This window comes from Symphalangus syndactylus, chromosome 14 (genome assembly GCF_028878055.3).
Source record: "Symphalangus syndactylus isolate Jambi chromosome 14, NHGRI_mSymSyn1-v2.1_pri, whole genome shotgun sequence".
In the NCBI taxonomy this organism is placed as follows: domain Eukaryota; kingdom Metazoa; phylum Chordata; class Mammalia; order Primates; family Hylobatidae; genus Symphalangus; species Symphalangus syndactylus.
In genome coordinates, this window is record NC_072436.2 from 36,579,297 (window position 1) to 36,598,289 (window position 18,993).

General features: G+C 52.2%; 2 protein-coding genes across 2 annotated transcripts; both read left to right on the top strand.

Annotated features, from left to right (window-relative positions):
• The first annotated feature begins 186 nt into the window (after positions 1 to 186).
• VAMP8 (vesicle associated membrane protein 8) lies at positions 187 to 5,384 on the top strand. Its single transcript, XM_055243589.1, has 3 exons — positions 187 to 342; positions 1,713 to 1,871; positions 4,929 to 5,384. The coding sequence occupies exons 1-3, from the start codon at positions 340 to 342 to the stop codon at positions 5,067 to 5,069; spliced, it is 303 nt and encodes a 100-aa protein (XP_055099564.1). The 5' UTR covers positions 187 to 339; the 3' UTR covers positions 5,070 to 5,384.
• A 2,370-nt stretch (positions 5,385 to 7,754) lies between these two features.
• On the top strand, positions 7,755 to 16,804 carry VAMP5 (vesicle associated membrane protein 5). The gene is made up of 3 exons (XM_055243588.2): positions 7,755 to 7,864; positions 15,142 to 15,279; positions 16,360 to 16,804. Exons 1-3 carry the CDS (start codon positions 7,862 to 7,864, stop codon positions 16,567 to 16,569), a joined length of 351 nt encoding a protein of 116 aa, XP_055099563.1. The 5' UTR covers positions 7,755 to 7,861; the 3' UTR covers positions 16,570 to 16,804.
• Positions 16,805 to 18,993: the final 2,189 nt, after the last annotated feature.

The following is an 18,993-nucleotide window of genomic DNA, read 5'->3' on the forward strand; positions in this document are numbered from 1 at the left end:
GATGGCTGCGCTTTCTAGATCAGGAGGTCCAGCCTCAGGAAACCTCGGAGGGCTGCTTGATCTTTCTTTTCTAATTCCTGACAAGTTAGAAGACCTTTGGCTTCTGAGAGCCCTATTACTTTAAGTTTAAGCTCTCGTTTGGGAAGCCACTGGGAGGACAGTGAAGAGTGCCCGCCTACCTGAGGAAACCTGAGTTAGGTGTGGCTGGAGCGACTCGAGATGCGAGGTGGGCGGGGGCAGGCTGAAAGTTGGAGCAAGCAGGAAGTGAGCCGAGGGCCACCCTGGGAGGAAGCCGACTAGGCGAATTCACCTGCTGACTGGCCTGGGCTGCTCTGAGACATGGTGAGCGAACTGGGAACTAGGAAAGGGCTGGTTTAAAGAGGAGCCAGAGGGGGCTCGGGACTGGGGGTTGGCTGTGTGGGGGGAGGAGAGTTGGTGGCAAAGTTAGAGGGCTGGGCCAGTGCTGCTGTGGCCTCTCTTCTTTGACAACTTGGCTGCAAATAGCTCTGAGCCGTCCTAGCAGGTGTTTCTACTCCTTCTCCCTCCCTCCCCTGACCTCTGTGCTGGTGGGGAGCTAGGCTTCCGTGTCAGCGCCGATGGGGGCTCCGAATTCCAGGCAAAGAGTTGTTGTGCTTTCCTCCTCCAGGGAGCCCGAGGCGGGTGTTGTGACACCACCAGGCAGCTCCTGGGCAGTTCCCAGTTCAGATTCCAGCCCAGCGGCAGGAGCTCTCCTCTCCGGCCTTTCACTTTATCCCCACACAGAAACACAAAGGATTTGTGTGTCCACTGAGTCCTTTGGGTGTCCTTTCTCCATTAACATGGAGAAGAGAACTAAGGGTTTATAAGAGAACCAGAAGTTGGTTCTCTGTTATGATCTAGTTCTGACCCATGCCACTGGCCTGTTTTTGGAGGTCAAGGAGGGAGGAACTTAATATTTTTCTCTCCTTGTTCAAAAACCTTGTCATGAAGCCTCCGAGATGAGACATCAGCCAGGGAGGACTAGTCCTCCATTTCCCCCAACGCCCAGGCGGGTATTTTTATTTAATATCTGCATAAGCAGGCGGTTGCTTGGTGCCTGCACGTGGTGCCCAGTGGTGGGGAAAGCAGAAGTGTGTGGCTCAACGGCTCCGGGCGCCTTCTAGGGTACTTGGTTGCCTGTTGTTATGGGTCACAGCAATGGCATTGCGGCCAGGGCCGTGCTCCAGCAGCTGGCTTAGAGGGGCAGATGGGTGGGGCTGGGTGAGGGTGTTCTGCTGGCCAGCACAGACACTTTCAACCAGGATCCCAAGAAATCAGGAAAGGGGGGTGGCTCTGGGAATTGTAAATAGTGGTGGGCTCTGCCCTGGAAGGGAACATTGTGAGACGCTGGCCCTGCTGTATTCTACAGCCTTCTCTAGGGAGCAAGGAGGCAGTGGGGAGGGATTTAGTGATGTGCTCCTTTTCCTTGTCAGGGGCCCTAGTAACCCCAAAAGAAGTTTGATCTAGTCTGTTTAGCATCGCATCTCACCTTCTGGGGCTTACAAATGCATTTATTTTTTATTACAAAAGTAATACATGAAAACATTCTCTTTGTAAACATTTCAAAGATGCTTTTTGTAAAGCATTTTACAAAAAGCTGAAGTCTGCCTGAGGTCTTACCCTCCCTAGACCTCTGAGGCCAAGTCTCCAGTTCCCCCACCACTTGGTCTAATTAACCCCGTGTTGCTGCGCAGGAGGAAGCCAGTGAAGGTGGAGGAAATGATCGTGTGCGGAACCTGCAGAGTGAGGTGGAGGGAGTTAAGAATATTATGACCCAGAATGTGGAGCGGATCCTGGCCCGAGGGGAAAACTTGGAACATCTCCGCAACAAGACAGAGGATCTGGAAGCCACAGTGAGACAGGGAGCCCAATGGGGGCTGGAGGAAAACAGGGAGAGAGGGAATTTCTTTTTGGTGGGGCAAAATGGACTGGAGGGCCAGAAGTTTGACATTTCTATTGCCTTTCACCTGGTTTGGGAGCTGATGTGAGCTGAGTCTCCACTTCTGAATCTGCTCTGCTCCACAGATTGTTATGGATCCCAGGGAATGGATCCCATGACTAGGGCTTGAGGTGGCAGCTCGCCCATAGTGGCATGTTCTGAGACCGATAGCTCAGTCAGCCCATGCATTCTCAGGCTTCTCTACTGGGAAACTTGTTTTCCCTTTGAAGCCTGCCCATGACAATCATTTGGATCTGACCTTCCCAGGGCAGAAATATTGGCTCTGAGGAAACCCACCCTGTGGCCTCTAGCCTTCTCTAGGAGCTATTAGACAAGGGGTGGGAAATTGCTGGCGTCTTGCTGAGTTGGCTTTAAAAAGAAGGGAGAAAGAGCAGTGAAATGCTTTGATCCCAGGGTCCCCTGCTAGATGAAGGCCAAAATAATATCTCCCACACATCTTGCTAGACCTCATTCTTCTCTCTCTCCAGCCAGGGGCTGAGGCCAGCTGTTTCAGGGAGGAAGTAACTCCAAAATTGAGCAAAGTCTGGAGCCTCAGGTTCTGTGTTCAGCGGGGAGGCTGGCTCTGGCTTTCTGAGTCCTGTGTGAACTCTTGGCTCTTGGGTATTGCTCCCTTGTCTCCCTGGGGCTCATTGCCTGTTTCTGTAGCTTAATTGTAGCTTAATTTGGGGAGCATGGCTCCCGGAAATTTTTTTTTTTTTTTAGATAGAGCCTCACTCTGTTGCCCAGGTTAGAGTGAGTGCAGTGGTGCAATCTCGGCTCACTGCAACCTTCACCTCCCAGGTTCAAACGATTCTCGTGCCTCAGCCTCCTGAGTAGCTGGGATTACAGTGTGCACCCCCACACCTGGCTAATTTTTTGTATTTTTAGTAGAGACAAAGTTTTGTCATGTTGGCCAGGCTGGTCTCGAACTCTTGACCTCAGGTGATCCACCTGCCTTGGCCTCTCGAAGTGCTGGGATTACAGACTTGAGCCACCATGCCTGGACAAGCCCCAGGAAATTTAGTGTCTCTAACTCGAATTGCTGGGCATGGGGAAGAGTGGGTGGAGGAGGGGGAGTTCCCTTACTTCCAACCCTCTCTACTGTCCTGGTCCCTCCTCCAGCCTCAGCAGTCCCGATGGGGCAAGGAGTCCTGGAGCTGGGAGATGTGCCCACCTGGAGCCTGCACCCCTCAGTCCCACGGTCTGCCCTCCCAAGGGCAGATTGTACTGCCAGTGTTGTACCCTTGGGTGTAAGCAGGTGTCGAGGACCCCTCAGTGTGCATGACAGTGCAGGGGTAAGAAGAGAAAGGGGACCCCTAGTCATATCTAGGTGGAGACCTCCTAGGATCCTGAGAATTCTAAATTTCAACCCGGCCTTCCAGATTTTTAGGAAGGTACATTTGTCAAGGTAGGCAGATAGAGCATTTTTTTTTTTTTTTGAAATAGAGTCTCGCTCTGTTACCCAGGCTGGAGTGCGATGGCGCAATCTCGGCTCACTGCAACCTCCGTCTCCCAGGTTCAAGCGATTCTCCTGCCTCAGCCTCCCAAGTAGCTGGGATTACAGGCGCCTGCCACCACAGCCGGCTAATTTTCTTGTATTTTTAATAGAGAGGGGGTTTCACAATGTTGGCCAGGCTGGTCGCAAACTACTGACCTCAGGTGATCCACCTGCCTCGGCCTCCCAAAGTGCTGGGATTACAGGCGTGAGCCACTGCACCCGGCCAGAGCATCTTTTATTTAGCAGTTTGTTACCTCAGCTTACAGTGTCAGTATTAAGATGTATGGCTTGAGCTGAACGTGGTGGCATGTGCCTGTAGTCCCAGCACTAGGGGGGCTGAGGTGGGAGGATTGCTTGAGCCCTGGAGATGGAAGCTGCAGTGAGCTGAGATTGTGCCACTGCACTCCAGCCTGGGTGACAGAGCCAGACACTGTCTCAAAAAACAAACAAACAAGGCCAGGTGTGGTGGCTTACGCCTGTAATCCCAGCACTTTGGGAGGCCAAGGCGGGTGGATCACCTGAGGTCAGGAGTTCAAGACCAGCCTGGCCAACATGGTGAAACTCCATCTCTACTAAAAATACAAAAATTAGCTGGACATGGTGGTGCATGCCTGTAATCCCAGCTACTCAGGAGGCTGAGGCAGAAGAATCACTTGAACCCGGAAGGTGGAGGTTGCAGTGAGCTGAGATCACGCCACTGCACTCCAGCCTGGGCAGCAGAGTGAAATTCTGTTTCAAAAAAACAAAAACAAGCAAACAAACAGATGTCTGGCTTGTAGGCTGGGCGCGGTGGCTCACGCCTGTAATCCCACCACTTTGGGAGGCCCAGGTGGGCGGATTACTTGAGGTCAGGAGTTCAAGAGCAGCCGGGCCAACATGGTGAAACCTTGTCTCTAGGCCGGGCGCGGTGGCTCACGCTTGTAATCCCAGCACTTTGGGAGGCCGAGGCGGGCGGATCACGAGGTCAGGAGATCGAGACCACGGTGTAAACCCCGTCTCTACCAAAAATACAAAAAATTAGCCAGGCGTGGTGGCGGGCGCCTGTAGTCCCAGCTACTCGGAGAGGCTGAGGCAGGAGAATGGCGTGAACCCGGGAGGCGGAGCTTGCAGTGAGCCGAGATCGCGCCACTGCACTCCAGCCTGGGTGACAGAGCAAGAATCCGTCTCAAAAAAAAAAAAAAAAAAAAAAAAAGAAACCTCGTCTGTACTAAAAATACAAAAGTTAGCTGGGTGCGGTGGTGGGGACCTGTAATCCCAGCTACTCAGTAGGCTGAGGCAGGAGAATCAATTGAACCCAGGAGGTGGAGGCTGCAGTGAGCCAAGATCGAGCCACTGCCTGAGCGACAGAGCGAGACTCCATCTCAAAAAAAAAAAAAAAAAAAAAGTATGGCCTGTGGGCTGCACTTGTACTCTTATACTCTTGTTCCAGTGGGAGGAGCCACTGGGTCACTCACTCTGCCTTGTCCCCAACAGTCTGAGCACTTCAAGACGACATCGCAGAAGGTGGCTCGGAAATTCTGGTGGAAGAACGTGAAGATGATTGTCCTTATCTGCGTGATTGTTTTTATCATCATCCTCTTCATTGTGCTCTTTGCCACCGGTGCCTTCTCTTAAGTAACAGAGAACCTCTCCCACCTGCCCTTCTCTTCAGGGACAACCCTCCATAAATGTGTGCCAAGAGGGTCTCCTTTCCTGTCCTCCTCTACAGAGAATGCTGCTCGATCCTCCTACCCCTCTCCCCGAGGCCTTGCTGCCATGTTGTATGCCCCAGAAGGTACCTTGGTCCCCTGGAAGGAGAGAAAAAAGAGAGATGGACTGTGGCTGCATTTTTTGGGTCCTTAGAGTGGGCTGGAGAGACCTAGAGGGCCCAGCATGTGGCTGGGAAACTGTTGGTGGCCACTTGGCAATAAAGACCTTTCAGTATCCCTATATGTGTGAGGCACTTTCTCTCTTCCTATTTTGCCTTTGGCTTTTCTATTTCTTTTCTTCCCGAGGATACCTTCTGGCTGAAATTCTCTCATCTGAGGTCCAAGTTGTTGGAAGGGCAAAGAGTATATGTTTGGGGAAGAAAGATGGAGCCCCCCGTCTTTATTCCTCCCGGTTCCATTCATTGTCACAGGTCTCAAGAACAAGAATTTTCTGGGAGTCTTGGCATATGGAAAGTTCAAAACCTTCATAGCATTTTGGGGTGGTATGCAAGATTTTTAAGTGTTCCCATTGGGTCCTACCATGGCCCTGTAGTACTCTTCTTCTGGAATTGTTAGCTGAGGCATGAAGCCTATCTGGACAGAGCATTTAAGAGCTGGTTGAAGGCCTCCTGCCTCTTCCACCAGAGCCATCTGTCTTCAACGACCCTGTAGTCTAGAGCCGAGGGGTGGAGGAAATGGACTGCTATTCCTTTCCTTGTGCTTCTGCATGTTCTATTTGTCTTTTCTCTGTCCTTGTCTTCTGGGACTTAGCAAGGCCTCTGGGTCTCAGTTGTCCCGAGGGGGCAAGCATCTCTCCTCGGCATCCCATGGCTGGGCACAGTCAGTCAGTCAGTGTCACAGGACAGGGCCAATGGCCCTTCTTCCCCTCCGTGCACAATGAGCCGTTCTGTCTTCAGGCCCCCCTCCTCCCTACCAGGTTCCACCATCACTGTCACTTTTTCCAGTGCCCAGTCTGCCTTGGTTTGCAGGGAGGGTTCTTGCTATCTCTGTTCCTGTTTCCTCCACAGGCTTTCCAGAATTGGAAACAACCTGTTGTCGGGAGGAAGGGGAAGGGTTGAGAGTCAGGATTTGGGACTAGGTTGGCAAGTCAGGCTCTGGAAGAATCATGCTCTGAAATTTGGGGAGGGAGGAGGAAAGGTCAGAAAAGACCCTTGTGATATTTTTATTTTTATTTTTTCAGAGATAGGATCCCACTCTGTTGCCCAGGCTGGAGTGCAGTGGTGTGATCATGGCTTACTGCCACCTCCACCTCCTGGGCTTAAGAGATCTTCCTGCTACAGCCTCCCTTGTAGCTGGGACCACAGGTGTGTGCTACCACACCTGGCTAATTTTTGTATTTTTAGTAGATACATGGTCTCACTGTGTTGCCCAGGCTGGTCTCAAACTCCTGGGCTCAAGCAATCCTACCACCTTGGCCTCCCAAAGTGCTGGGATTACAAGTGTGAGCCACCATGCCTGGCCTTGGGGTAGTCTTTGCTACAACTATGTTGATCCTCTCTCTCCTGGATTCAAGGTGTAAGGAACTGAAGTGAAGCTTCTGCCTTGGGACCCAGGCTGTCCAAGGTGAGGGTGAGGGTCTGTGAAACCCTCTTGGTCTGGGACTTCTGTATTCACAGAGGCTCAGTCCCAGAGAGGGAAACTTTCAATGCTGTTGGTCAAGAGAGGCCTCATTTGAGGGACCAGGCCCAGTGGCTCACACCTGTAATCCCAACACTTTGGAAGCCCGAGGCAGAAGAACTGCTTGAGACCAGCCTGGTCAACACAGTGAGACCCTGTCTCTCTCTTGAAAAAAAAAAAAAAAAAAAAAAAGAGGGACCTTATTTTAAGATGTCCGAGGCAGCTTATAGTAGTGGAGAACAGGTAGCTGGTGGTTTCTCTGCAGCAGTGAGAGGAAAGGATGGGTAGATTCGGCTCAGGAAGGCTCTGAAGTGGTAGCAGATACACCAGCCTCCCCCATCTTCTGACTGAGGAGGAGGTGCATGGCGGGTGCATGCCAGCACAGAGCTGCACTTGCCCTCATGGTGAGGAAAGACATACAGAAAGGCTACATACATACAAAGACATACAAAGCTAGTACTTTGCCCATGTGGGGCTGCTTTCTTTTTGAATAGAGGTGAAAGTCACATAACACACAGTTTATTATTTTAAAGTGTACAAATCAGTGACATGTATTCAGAATGTTGTGCAACCACCACTTGTCTTTAGTTTCAAAACTTTTTGGGTGCCTGTTTTTGGTTCTGGGTGAGATGCACTCACCAAGGTGACAAAGACTCTGCCTGGCTTGTTCATGGCGTCTCCAGGACCTAGTGTGGTGCCTGACTGTGGCACTCATGGGGTGTTTGTTGAGTGAATGAATGATGCCTCTTCAGCTAAACTCGACCTAGAAGACTCCAGGGCTCATTCCACTGTGCCCATTCCACAGATCCGGCCCCAGGTGTGCCCGTTCACCAGGCTGAGGTGTCATCCGAATTCAAGCTCCTGGGGCCCGGGAGGAGGCGACTCTACGGACCTAGGTCGCTATGGCCCACCGCTTTCGATTTGACTTGGTTTCGGTCGCCGCTCGCGGAAGGCGCGCCCCCCGCCCTCGCTCGGCGGCCCGCCCCGCCCCGCCCCTGCGCTTCCTCCGGGGCAGCTGGCGCTGCGGCCGCTCCGCAGGCAGAGAAGCCGGGAGCGGGCGAGGCGTCGGCGGCAGCAGCGATGGTGAGGGCCCGAGCGGGGCCGGCCAGCCCTGCGACGGGCAGAGGGCGAGTGGCGGGGGTGGGAGAGAGGAGTCCAAAGTCCGCGGGCGGGGGCCTCCCCTAGGGCCCACGCGGGTCAGACCTGAGGCGGTGACCACGGCCGGAGCAGGACGGGGCGGACCCTCCACTCCCCGCGCGCCGCCTGGGAGGGAAATGCGTGAGCCCCGTCCTGGCTGCACCGCGCAGAGAGAGCGGGGCTCGGGCTCCCCATTCTCCTGAAGCAAAGCGGTTAAGAGCACTGACTTTGGAGTCGGACTCCGGGCTGGGATCCCAGCTCTGTGACCCGAGACAAGTCACTTAACCTCCCTGAGCCTTCTTTTCCGCACCCGTCAAGTGGGGTCAGTAATACCTGCCTTGTTGGGTCCTTGCGAGGTTAAAGGAGACACGATGGCAGAGACCCGCCTGGCACTCAGAACCCACTGCTAAGAAGTGGTAGGAAATGTAACGACCTCGTCAACCCTTTCCGCAGCTGTGAGGAGCCAAGCCTGGCTCAGGAGTTGGAAACCTGAGCAGATGGGGGTGGCAGAGGCCATTCCAGCCCCATGGCAGGGTGTTGGAGGGCGAACTCCTCCCCTAGAGAAAGAGAAAGGGAGATGTTTACTCTGAAAGTTCCACCGAAGTTACCAAAGTGTGGCACAGGCCTGACTCCCTGCTAACCTCTACCTAGTGACACATTCGTGAGTTGAGTCATCCCCACTCCTGCTGCAGATCCTGGCCTCTGTCCTCACTTGCCATCACCAAGGCGAAGATGTCAGGAACAGCTGGTGCCAGTTTCTCCCTTTCCCTAGGGCTCCTGGGAAGGTGGACTGGGCAGGAAGTAGACTTGGTGCTTTAAGATTTTGCCTTGGAGAAACTGACAGAGGTGTGATGGATATGGCCTGGCTAGGGGTCAATGCCTGGATGGCCTCATCTCCAGGGAACTTGGAGGCAGGAAGAGGAAGTGGGGCAGGAAGGTAGCACTGAGCTCTGAGGCCAGGCCAGGCCAGGAAGCTGAGGAAGGCTCTGAGAATAGGTCAGAGCCCAGAGCCCGCTTAAGGGTGTGCAGGGCAAGGGGTCAGGCAGAGGTAGGGGTGGGCTTCAGCTGGCCCTTAGCTCTTCGGGAGACGTTCCTGAAGTGAAGGCTGAAGGCAGGATAATTTATTGGGGGAGGAGGATACTGGGAAACCTGGGGATTGTCACAGGTACATTTGAGGCAGTCTGTGGAGGAGAGCCTGGGGAGGTCGCTCCTCCACCCATCCATCTCCTAGCCTCTTCCTGTTTCTTCTTTCACTCTTGCCCCTTTAGCTCTTTCCCTTCCTTCCACCCATCCCCTTTCCCTCCCTTTCACTTCCTTTCTTCTTCCTTTCACTTTTCTTTTCTTCTCTATGACTCAACCAACAAGGATTTCTTGGAAATGTCCTTCATGCCAGCATGGTGACAAGTATAGGGGACAGAGCAGGAACAAAGCAGTGATGGGAAAGATGGAAATGGAATGAGTAATTACTTGAATTCATTAATCTTGTAGATGATCCTCTCTCCAAAGAATGTGTGTGTTGAGCCACGGGCCTCCCTCATATGCACACAAATTAAGTTGGTAGCATCAAAAGGTTTGGTGATTCTTTAGTCAGTCAGCTCAAGTGTCTGACCTCCTTGTACCTGCATCTAATTTAGCACACGGGTTACGAATGTGGTGCCTGGAGTCTGTGCTGGTTCAACTCCCAGATCTTCTACTCACTGGCTCTGTGATCTTGGACAGGTGATTTAACACCTCTGAGCCAAAGTTTCCTATAAAACTGGGAAAAGGCCAGGTGCAGTGGCTCACACCTGTAATCCCAGCACTTTGGGAGGCCAAGGCGGGCAGATCACGAGTTCAAGAGTTCAAGACCAGCCTGGCAAACATGGTGAAACCCCATCTCTACTAAAAATATAAAAAAATAGCTGGGTGTGGTGGCACATGCCTGTAGTCCCAACTACTCGGGAGGTTGAGGCAGGAGAATCGCTTGAACCCGGGAGGCGGAGGTTGCAGTGAGCTAAGATCGCACCATTGCACTCCAGCCTGGGTGACAGAGTAAGGCTGTCTCAATACAAAAACAAACAAACAAACAAAATAACTGGGTTAATAATATGGTCTTCAATGGGTTGTTGGGTGAGGATTAAATGAGACAGAGCAAATGAACAGCAAGCAGCATAGTGCCTACCTCAGAGTATGTGCCCATTGGATCGTGGCTGTTATTCTTGCTCAAGATGTAAAACCTCAACAGCCTGCAGTGCCAGATGAAAATAAACTAGATGCAGCCGGGCGCGGTGGCTCACGCCTGTCATCCCAGCACTTTGGGAGGCCGAGCCGGGTGGATCACGAGGTCAGGAGTTCGAGACCACCCTGGCTAACACGGTGAAACCCTGTCTCTATTAAAAATACAAAAAATTAGCTGGGCGTGGTGGCAGGTGCCTGTAGTCCCAGCTACTTGGGAGGCTGAGGCAGGAGAATGGTGTGAACCCAGGAGGCTGAGCTTGCAGTGAGTGGAGATCGCGCCACTGCACTCCAGCCTGGGCGACAGAGCGAGACACCGTCTCAAAAAAAAAAAGAAAAAAAAAAAGAAAATAAACTAGATGCTAGTTACCAAAGGCCCATATAAAGTTCTGAGCTACAGGTTAGAAACAATTAGGTGTACTATGTGTACAAGTTTGCCATAGGGAAGAGCTTGCTTGGCTGTGCATTTTGTAAAACGAAGAGGTTTTATTGACCACGTGTATTACACAATTCTTTTTTTTTTTTTTTTTTTGAGACAGAATCTCGCTCTGTCGCCCAGGCTGGAGTGCAGTGGCCCTATCTTAGTTCACTGCAACCTCCACCTCTCAGGTTTAAGCGATTCTCCTGCCTCAGCCTCCCGAGTAGCTGGGATTACAGGCGCCTGCCACCACGCCTGGCTAATTTTTGTATTTTTATTAGAGACAGGGTTTCACCATATTGGCCAGACTGGTCTCGGACTCCTGACCTTGTGATCCACCTGCCTTGGCTTCCCAAAGTGCTGAGATTACAGGCGTGAGCCACCACACCTGGCCATATTGTACAATTCTTGAGATCTGACTGCTAAAAAAAAAAAAAAAGAAGCTAGGGAAGTGTGGGCCACATCGATATAATAGCTCTTACTTATTGAGCATTTAGTATGTGCCAGGCGTTGTGCTAAGCTTTTGATTTACAATATGTCACATAATCCTTAGCTAACATTATAAGAGAAGTCATTATTATCAGCACTTTACAGAAGAGGAAGTGGAGGTCAGAAAGGTCATATCCTCAGTCTCAGTCACTCAGCTGGAGAGTGGCAGAAGCAGGATTTCAACAGAGGGGTGCAAAGCAGAGCCCTGCTCCTAGTCTCTGAGCTGAGTGCTGATTTAGGGAGCCAGTGTTATACCGGTACTTGCGCCCATTCATCTGACGACAGTTAGAACAGAGTTTCTTGGATACTAGACAGGAGATGGAGAGACAAGGAGAGTTAGGATAGGGAGGTTTTTTTTGGTTTTGTTTCTTTGTTTTTTTTTGAGACAGGGTCTCACTCCTTCGCCCAGGCTGGGCGCAATCTTGGCTCACTGCAGCCTCTGCCTCCCAGGTTCAAGCAATTCTCCTGCTTCAGCCTCCCGAGTAGCTGGGACTACGGGCAGGCACCACTTCGCCCGGCTAATTTTTGTATTTCTTGGTAGAGGCGTGATCCGCCCACGTTGGCCTCCCAAAGTCCAGGGATTACAGGCATGAGCCACCGTCCCTGGCCCAGATGGTGTGGTTTTGAGAACTGCGTTTTGATAGGAGGAATCAAAGAGATTGAGCCCAGAAAAACCTGAGAGGTTTGAGTGTCATAGAGGGGATATTCTGTATAGGGGGCAACAGTCTGTCAAGAACATTTCCTGTGTAACTGCCACTCTCTGGCAATTACACAACTGCTCCTCTCTCGCCCTGGCTCAAAATTCCAAGCCCTGCAGGCTTCTGGCCTCAGGTCTCAGAAATGCCTGTCTTACCCTTCTTCCTTTCTCCACACTCTGCTTGTCACCCATCTCCAGCCTGGTGACCATCTCCTCACAGTCTTGCTGATGTACTTCTCCACCCCTCTGGCTGGCCTCTCTGCCATTTTCTTATTTCTACCTGTGCCTGTCTACCACCAATAGAGGAATGATCCTGAAGCACTTCTTCACTGTCACCCTTGGCTCAAAAACCCACACTAGCTCTTAAGTTTTATCAATCGCTTGGAGCCAGTCTTCTGTACCTGACCTTTTCTGCCTTCTGTCCTGCCCCGTCCCTCGCATCCTCTGCCTGGTCCTCACTGTCAGGGTGTATCCCTATCTCTCAGTGCCAGAATGTCCCTGCTCCATGTCATCCTTCAAGGGGTCACCCCCCACCCCCGCATGGCACCCTCTCTGTGGCAGCTCTGACACTTACTATCTGTATCCCACAGTGTAACTCTTTACTCCTCTCTAATTGTATTACATGTGTCTTTTCCCCAGGGCAAAGTGGTCTCTTTAAGAATAGGCACAGTTAGGCCAGGCATGATGGCTCATGCCTATAATCCCAGCACTTTGGGAAGCTGAGGTGGGAGGACTGCTTGAGCCCAGGAGTTCAAGACCATCCTGGGCAACATAGCAAGACCCCATCTTTAAAAATATAGGCACCATTCATTCAGGAACTGTTTATCACATCTCTGCTGTCTGCAGACATTATGCTGAGTTACAGTGTGGCATAAGGCAGTGTGGCCCTTGTCCTCTTGCTTACCTCCTTCCAGGGTCCCTGGAGCTTTATTTCTCACAGTGCTAGCAGAGACCTGTGTATATAGTCAGTGTCCTTTTTCCTCTGGTTGAGTGGGGGCCGAGGAGGGCCCGAGACTTGAGTCTAAGGCCTCTGTGTTTCCTGGAGCGAATGTGTTCTTTTAGGCCTGGGTCCATCTTGGCTCCAGGCAGGCCTGGCTTCGCATTGAGGGAGACTGGTCCAGATTACAGCTGGAAGCACAGCCAGCTCTTTGGAGAATGTGACCCAAATATCACCTCTTATTGAAGAATAAGGTAACAACAGCTGTAGCATTTAGAATAGAAAATAAAAAGATAATATCCAGCATTTTCCCAGACTCTAGCAGTGACTCTTATTTTCGAGTCTTTATCCATTCTCAAGTTTTTGCCTTGGACTATTTAATTTTGTTTTTTGTTTTGTTTTGTTTTGTTTTGTTTGCTGAGACGGAGTCTTGCTCTGTTGCCCAGCCTGGAGTGCAGTGGTGTGATCTCGGCTCACTGCAACCTCCGCCACCCAGGTTCAAGTGATTCTCCCACCTCAGCCTCCCAAGTAGCTGGGATTACAGGCATGCACCACCATGCCTGGCTAATTTTTATATTTTTAGTAGAGACAGGGTTTCACCGTGTTGGCCAGGCTGGTCTCGAACCCCTGGCCTCAAGTGATCTGCCTGCCTCGGGCTCCCAAAGTGCTGGGATTACAGGTGTGAGCCACTGTGCCCAGCCTGCCTTGGAGTATTTGAATGTGGGGAAGTTCAAAGGATTGAATGATGGAGCCTTGTTGAATGCTATAGTAGTAATAATAGTGATGATGGTTGACTCAAGAAAAGGTGAGAGTGCAGTTTCCCTGCTCTCTTCGTTGTTCCTCTGTGTTTCCTGCTTAATGCTTCCTCCAGCCTGTGAGCGCACCCTCCCCTACAGTGGTTTGCCTGACCTCTCTTGAAGCAGGTTGCTTTTCTAGCTCATGGGTAAATATTGACCTATTTGGGTTTCAAATGCCTGCCCCTTGAAACTCATGCAGGGCTAGAAAAACATGCTGGGAGAACATCTCTTGAGAATAAGAATTGCTTTTGGTTAGGCTGTATCGTAACTGGCCCACTCACTGAGTCCTTGCTTGCAATGGTCAGCACTGTGCTGGCCTCCCGGTGGGATGGTGGTGGACAAAGGCAGGGCACTGCTCCCTGCCCTCCCTCTGGGAGTCTGTGGTCCAGCTGGGGAGATAGGACTCATGCACTGGGAATTCTTGGAGGCTGTGTACCAAGCAGCTGCAAGGATCCTGAAGGAGGATTCTTGGCTGAGTGGGAGATGGCCCTCTGTGACCACCAGATCTCTTCTAACACTTAAGTTTTCTGCTTTTAAGTGGAATTCAGTCAAGTGCCAAAATGTCTATTGTAGACAATGGGTGACGTGGGCTGGCAGGAAAAGAAGCTTGCCCTTCTTGTAAGGAGGGGAAGGGAGCAGGGATGGGCTGTGGGGAACTAGGCTAAGAGGAAGGAGTTTCTGTGGTTTGCTAATCCACTGGTATTCATCTCCCTGAAATGTCCCTGCTCCTAGGCTTCTGGCTTATACCAGGGCCTCCTGCCTGGGGTCTCTCTCTGTTACGTGCACCCAAAGCCCAGTGCCTTTCTTGCACATGACCCAGACTTTCTGTCTCCTCTGCCATTTCAACCTTCCCCAGCTTGGATCCAAGTCCTCCCTTCCCAGTCCTCTGAAATGAGCTGGTGTTTTCTGTTAGGCAAAGCTGCCGCCCAGGCTGGGAAATCCAAGAGTTGGTCTCATCTCTGTAAGTTGGACCCCAGCGAGGACCGCAGCTGAGTGGAAGGCTGGAGGCCAGAGGCCGGTACCACTGAGGTTCCCAGGCAGAGAGGGAAGTTGGGGGAGTGATATAGGGAGCAGGATCAGGCCAAGAGGCAGAACTGGCCTGACCAGTCAGAGGCCCAAGAAGGGAGATCTGAGCTTCTCAGTTTGGGGATAGAGGGGTTAGGCAGAGACTATGATGTGTGCTGCTTCAAAATTACCTTTCTAGCCTGTAGGGTAGGTCTCCTCCCTGTGTGTTCCAACCAGGTAGCTTGGTTACCCATTCTTTGCTGCCTTCTTAGGCCAGTGGGAAGCCTTAGGGCAGCTGTGCATTGATTGGGTAGAGGCCATTCTGGAGCAGGTGAGAAAAGAATCAGCTTTGTGGGAGGGTGGGGTCCTGGGAAGATCCCACCTTGGGACAGCTTAGAGGAAGCTGAGCTGCTGGAAGCCAGGGCTTACCTAGGTCCTAGGCCCTGCCCTGATGTGCAAGGGGAGGAGCCTGTGAGACCTAAGGTGTGCCGCACTCACCCCGAAGGCCAGACCTTCACTCTGCACACATCATACCCTTACACGGAGGATGCTGTTACTCTCATGCTGTACCCACCTACAGGGGGAGAAGGAGGCTTCTAGATCTCAGGGGCAGATGAGGGCCAGGTGGGGGCCTCATGCAGCCCTGACCTCGGGCTTGGTGTCCAGGCAGGAAAAGAGTTGGAGCGGTGCCAGCAGCAGGCGAACGAAGTGACAGAAATTATGCGTAACAACTTCGGCAAGGTCCTGGAGCGTGGTGTGAAGCTGGCCGAACTGGAGCAGCGTTCAGACCAACTCCTGGATATGGTGTGAGGCCTGGGGGAGCATGGAGGGGAGGGGAGGGGATTGGGAAAGTCTCTCTTGGGCTGTATTCAGGATCTCCAGGTCCTTGGTGGGGCTGAGGCTTTCTTGAGGGCCAGTGTGGGGCCTCTGGGTTTCCTCAGGCACCCATAGCTTAGACATGCAACAGATAGACCCCACAAGATAAGAAGGCCTTGGTTTGAAGCTGTGGACCTTCCTAAAGGTAGAAGACTGGTATTGTTTTTTGTTTCTTTTTTACTTTGAGACAGAGTTTCACTCTGTCACCCAGGCTAGTACAGTGGCACAATCATATTTGCTGCAGCCTCTACCTCCCAGGCTCAAGTGATCCTCCTGCCTCAGCCTCCTGAGGAGCTAGGACTATAAGCATGCACCACCATGCCTGTCTAATTTTTTATTTTTTGTAGAGATGAGGTCTCACCATGTTGCCCAGGCTGGTCTTGAACTCCTAGATCTAAGAGATCCTCTCACCTTGGCTTCCCAACGTGAGCCACTGTGTCCAGCCTGAGTACTGGCATTGTTAACTGAGGATGAGACACTAGGGCTGAAAGTCAAGGGCCACACCGGTGTTTGAGATGAGTCAGGCTGGGAGGGTTCCACGGCAGGTGGTATAGAAAGAGAGCAGACAAGGCCGGGCGCGGTAGCTCACGCCTGTAATCCCAACACCTTGGGAGGCTGAGGCGGGCAGATCACAAGGTCAGGAGTTTGAGACCACCCTAGCCAGTATGGTGAAACCCTGCCTCAACTAAAAATACAAAAATTAGCCAGGCGCAGTGGTGTGCGCCTGTAGTCCCAGCTACTAGGGAGGCTGAGACAGGAGAATTGCTTGAACCCGGGAGGCGGAGGTTGCAGTGAGCTGAGATTGTGCCACTGTACTCCAGCCTGGGTGACAGGGAGAGACTCCTTCTCAAAAAAAAAAAAAAAAAACAAACACCAAGAAAGAAAGTAGACAAGATGAGGAGGATGCAGGAGGAGACTAAGCCTTACTGAGATGGGGTTGGGAGGAGCTGGCTCCCAGGCCAAGGGGGTGCCAGCTAACTCCCACTTTGTGTGTGGGGGTATCCGCAGAGCTCAACCTTCACCAAGACTACAAAGAACCTGGCCCAGAAGAAGCGCCGGGAGAACATCCGTTACCGGATCTGCGTGGGGCTGGTGGTGGTCGGTGGCCTGCTCATCATCCTGATTTTGCTGCTGGTCGTTTTTCTCCCTCAGAGAAGTGACAGCAGTAGTGCCCCACGGACCCAGGATGCAGGCACTGCCTCAGGGCCTGGGGACTGACCCAGCTGGTCCTGAAGGAGAAGCCAAATGGCTGCACTGGCCGATTCTGGTCTTCAGAGGACCTTGGTGTTTGCTCTCCCTTGACCCACCCCAGTGAGTGCCAAAGGGCAGCCCCAACATGTGCACCCCTGCATTTCCTGTCATGCCACAGACTGGCCCTCGAGGGCAGCCTGCTGTACTGGCCATGCTGGACCAGCCCCACCTGGAGCTCAGTAAAAGCTGCTTTTGATTAAAAGCTGGTATCTGTGTGTGAAGGTCCCCAGGTTGGTTAATCCCATCTGTCTCTACCCCTAGGGCTGCTTAAAAAGCCCATCACCCAAAGGACTCTACCCCTGGAAGATGGCTCCTTCCTCTCCCTTCCCTACTTGATCCAACCCTACATAGACAGGGAGTGTGGATGCAAGAACACAATGGCCCCCAAACCAGACCCTTGAACCAGTCCTCCCCATCTGAGCCTGCTTCTCTGAGAATGAAATCTATTATTTTTCTGTCATCTTGGGGATGCTTAGAGGACCAATGAGACTGTAGATGGGATGACAAAGAAGAAAGCACTTCACCAATTTTTTTGGTTTTGAGACGGAGTCTTGCTCTGTCCCCCAGGCTGGAGTGTAGTGGCGCGATCTCGGCTCACTGCAAGCTCCGCCTCCCGGGTTCACGCCATTCTCCTGCCTCAGCCTCCCGAGTAGCTGGGACTACAGGCGCCCACCAACATGCCTGGCTAATTTTTTGTATTTTTAGTAGAGATGGGGTTTCACCGTGTTAGCCAGGATGGTCTCGATCTCCTGACCTCGTGATTCGCCCGCCTCGGCCTCCCAAAGTGCTGGGATGACAGGCGTGAGCCACCGCGCCTTTTTTTTTTTTTTTTTTGAGACGGAGTTTTTGCTCTGTTGCCCAGGCTGGAGTGCAATGGCACGATCTCAGCTCACTGCAACCTCCACCTCCTGGGTTCAAGCAATTCTCCTGCCTCAGCCTCCCAAGTAGCTGGGATTACAGGTGCCCACCATCACACCTGGCTAATTTTTGTATTCTTTTTTTTTTTTGAGACGGGAGTCTCGCTCTGTCGCCCAGGCTGGAATGCAGTGGCGCGATCTCGGCTCACTGCAAGCTCCGCCTCCTGGGTTCACGCCATTCTCCTGCCTCAGCCTCCCAAGTAGCTGGGACTACAGGCAACCGCCACTATGCCCGGCTAATTTTTTGTATTTTTTTAGTAGAGACAGGGTTTCACCGTGTTAGCCAGGATGGTCTCGATCTCCTGACCTCGTGATTCGCCCGCCTCGGCCTCCCAAAGTGCTGGGATGACAGGCGTGAGCCACCGCGCCTTTTTTTTTTTTTTTTTTTTGAGACGGAGTTTTTGCTCTGTTGCCCAGGCTGGAGTGCAATGGCACGATCTCAGCTCACTGCAACCTCCACCTCCTGGGTTCAAGCAATTCTCCTGCCTCAGCCTCCCAAGTAGCTGGGATTACAGGTGCCCACCATCACACCTGGCTAATTTTTGTATTCTTTTTTTTTTTTTTGAGACGGGAGTCTCGCTCTGTCGCCCAGGCTGGAATGCAGTGGCGCGATCTCGGCTCACTGCAAGCTCCGCCTCCCGGGTTCACGCCATTCTCCTGCCTCAGCCTCCCAAGTAGCTGGGACTACAGGCAGCCGCCACTATGCCCGGCTAATTTTTTGTATTTTTTTAGTAGAGACAGGGTTTCACCGTGTTAGCCAGGATGGTCTCGATCTCCTGACCTCGTGATTCGCCCGCCTCGGCCTCCCAAAGTGCTGGGATTACAGGCGTGAGCCACCGCACCCGGCTAATTTTTGTATTTTTAGTAGAGACAAGGTTTCACCATGTTGGCCAAGCTGGTCTTGAACTCTTCACCTCAGGTGATCCACCTGCCTCGGCCTTCCAAAGTGCTAGGATTGCAGGCGTGAGTCACCGCGCCTGGCCCAAAAAATTTTTCATAAGGCTCCCACCTTCAGATAAATGGTTTCCCCTCTGAACACTTCCCACTCCTCAATTTCTCTTTCCACATTGTATCTACCTCAAGCTTTACGTCAGACTGCAGATGGGGGAAGTGACAGCAAGAGATGGGGACCTTAAAGCGCTCCTTGGTATTCCCATCTCCCTCCCTCCCTTCCTTCCTTTTTCGAGGGGGTCTCTCCTATGTCTTCCCTCCCTCCCTCTTTTGACGGGGTCTATGTTGCCGATGCTGGTCTCGAACTCCTGGGCTCAAGCAATTCTCTTGCCTTTAGTGCTGGGATTGCAGGCGTGAGCCACCATGCCCAGCCTGAATTCAGGCTTTTCAAAGCTACAGGGCCATATAGGGCCAGGCAGGCAGTGCCTTCAGGGCCATAGCAAAGATCACTGGAAGAAGCATGGAGGAAGCATGCCCAAAGATCACATGGGCAAAGGCATGGAAGAAGGAAATAAAGCCACAC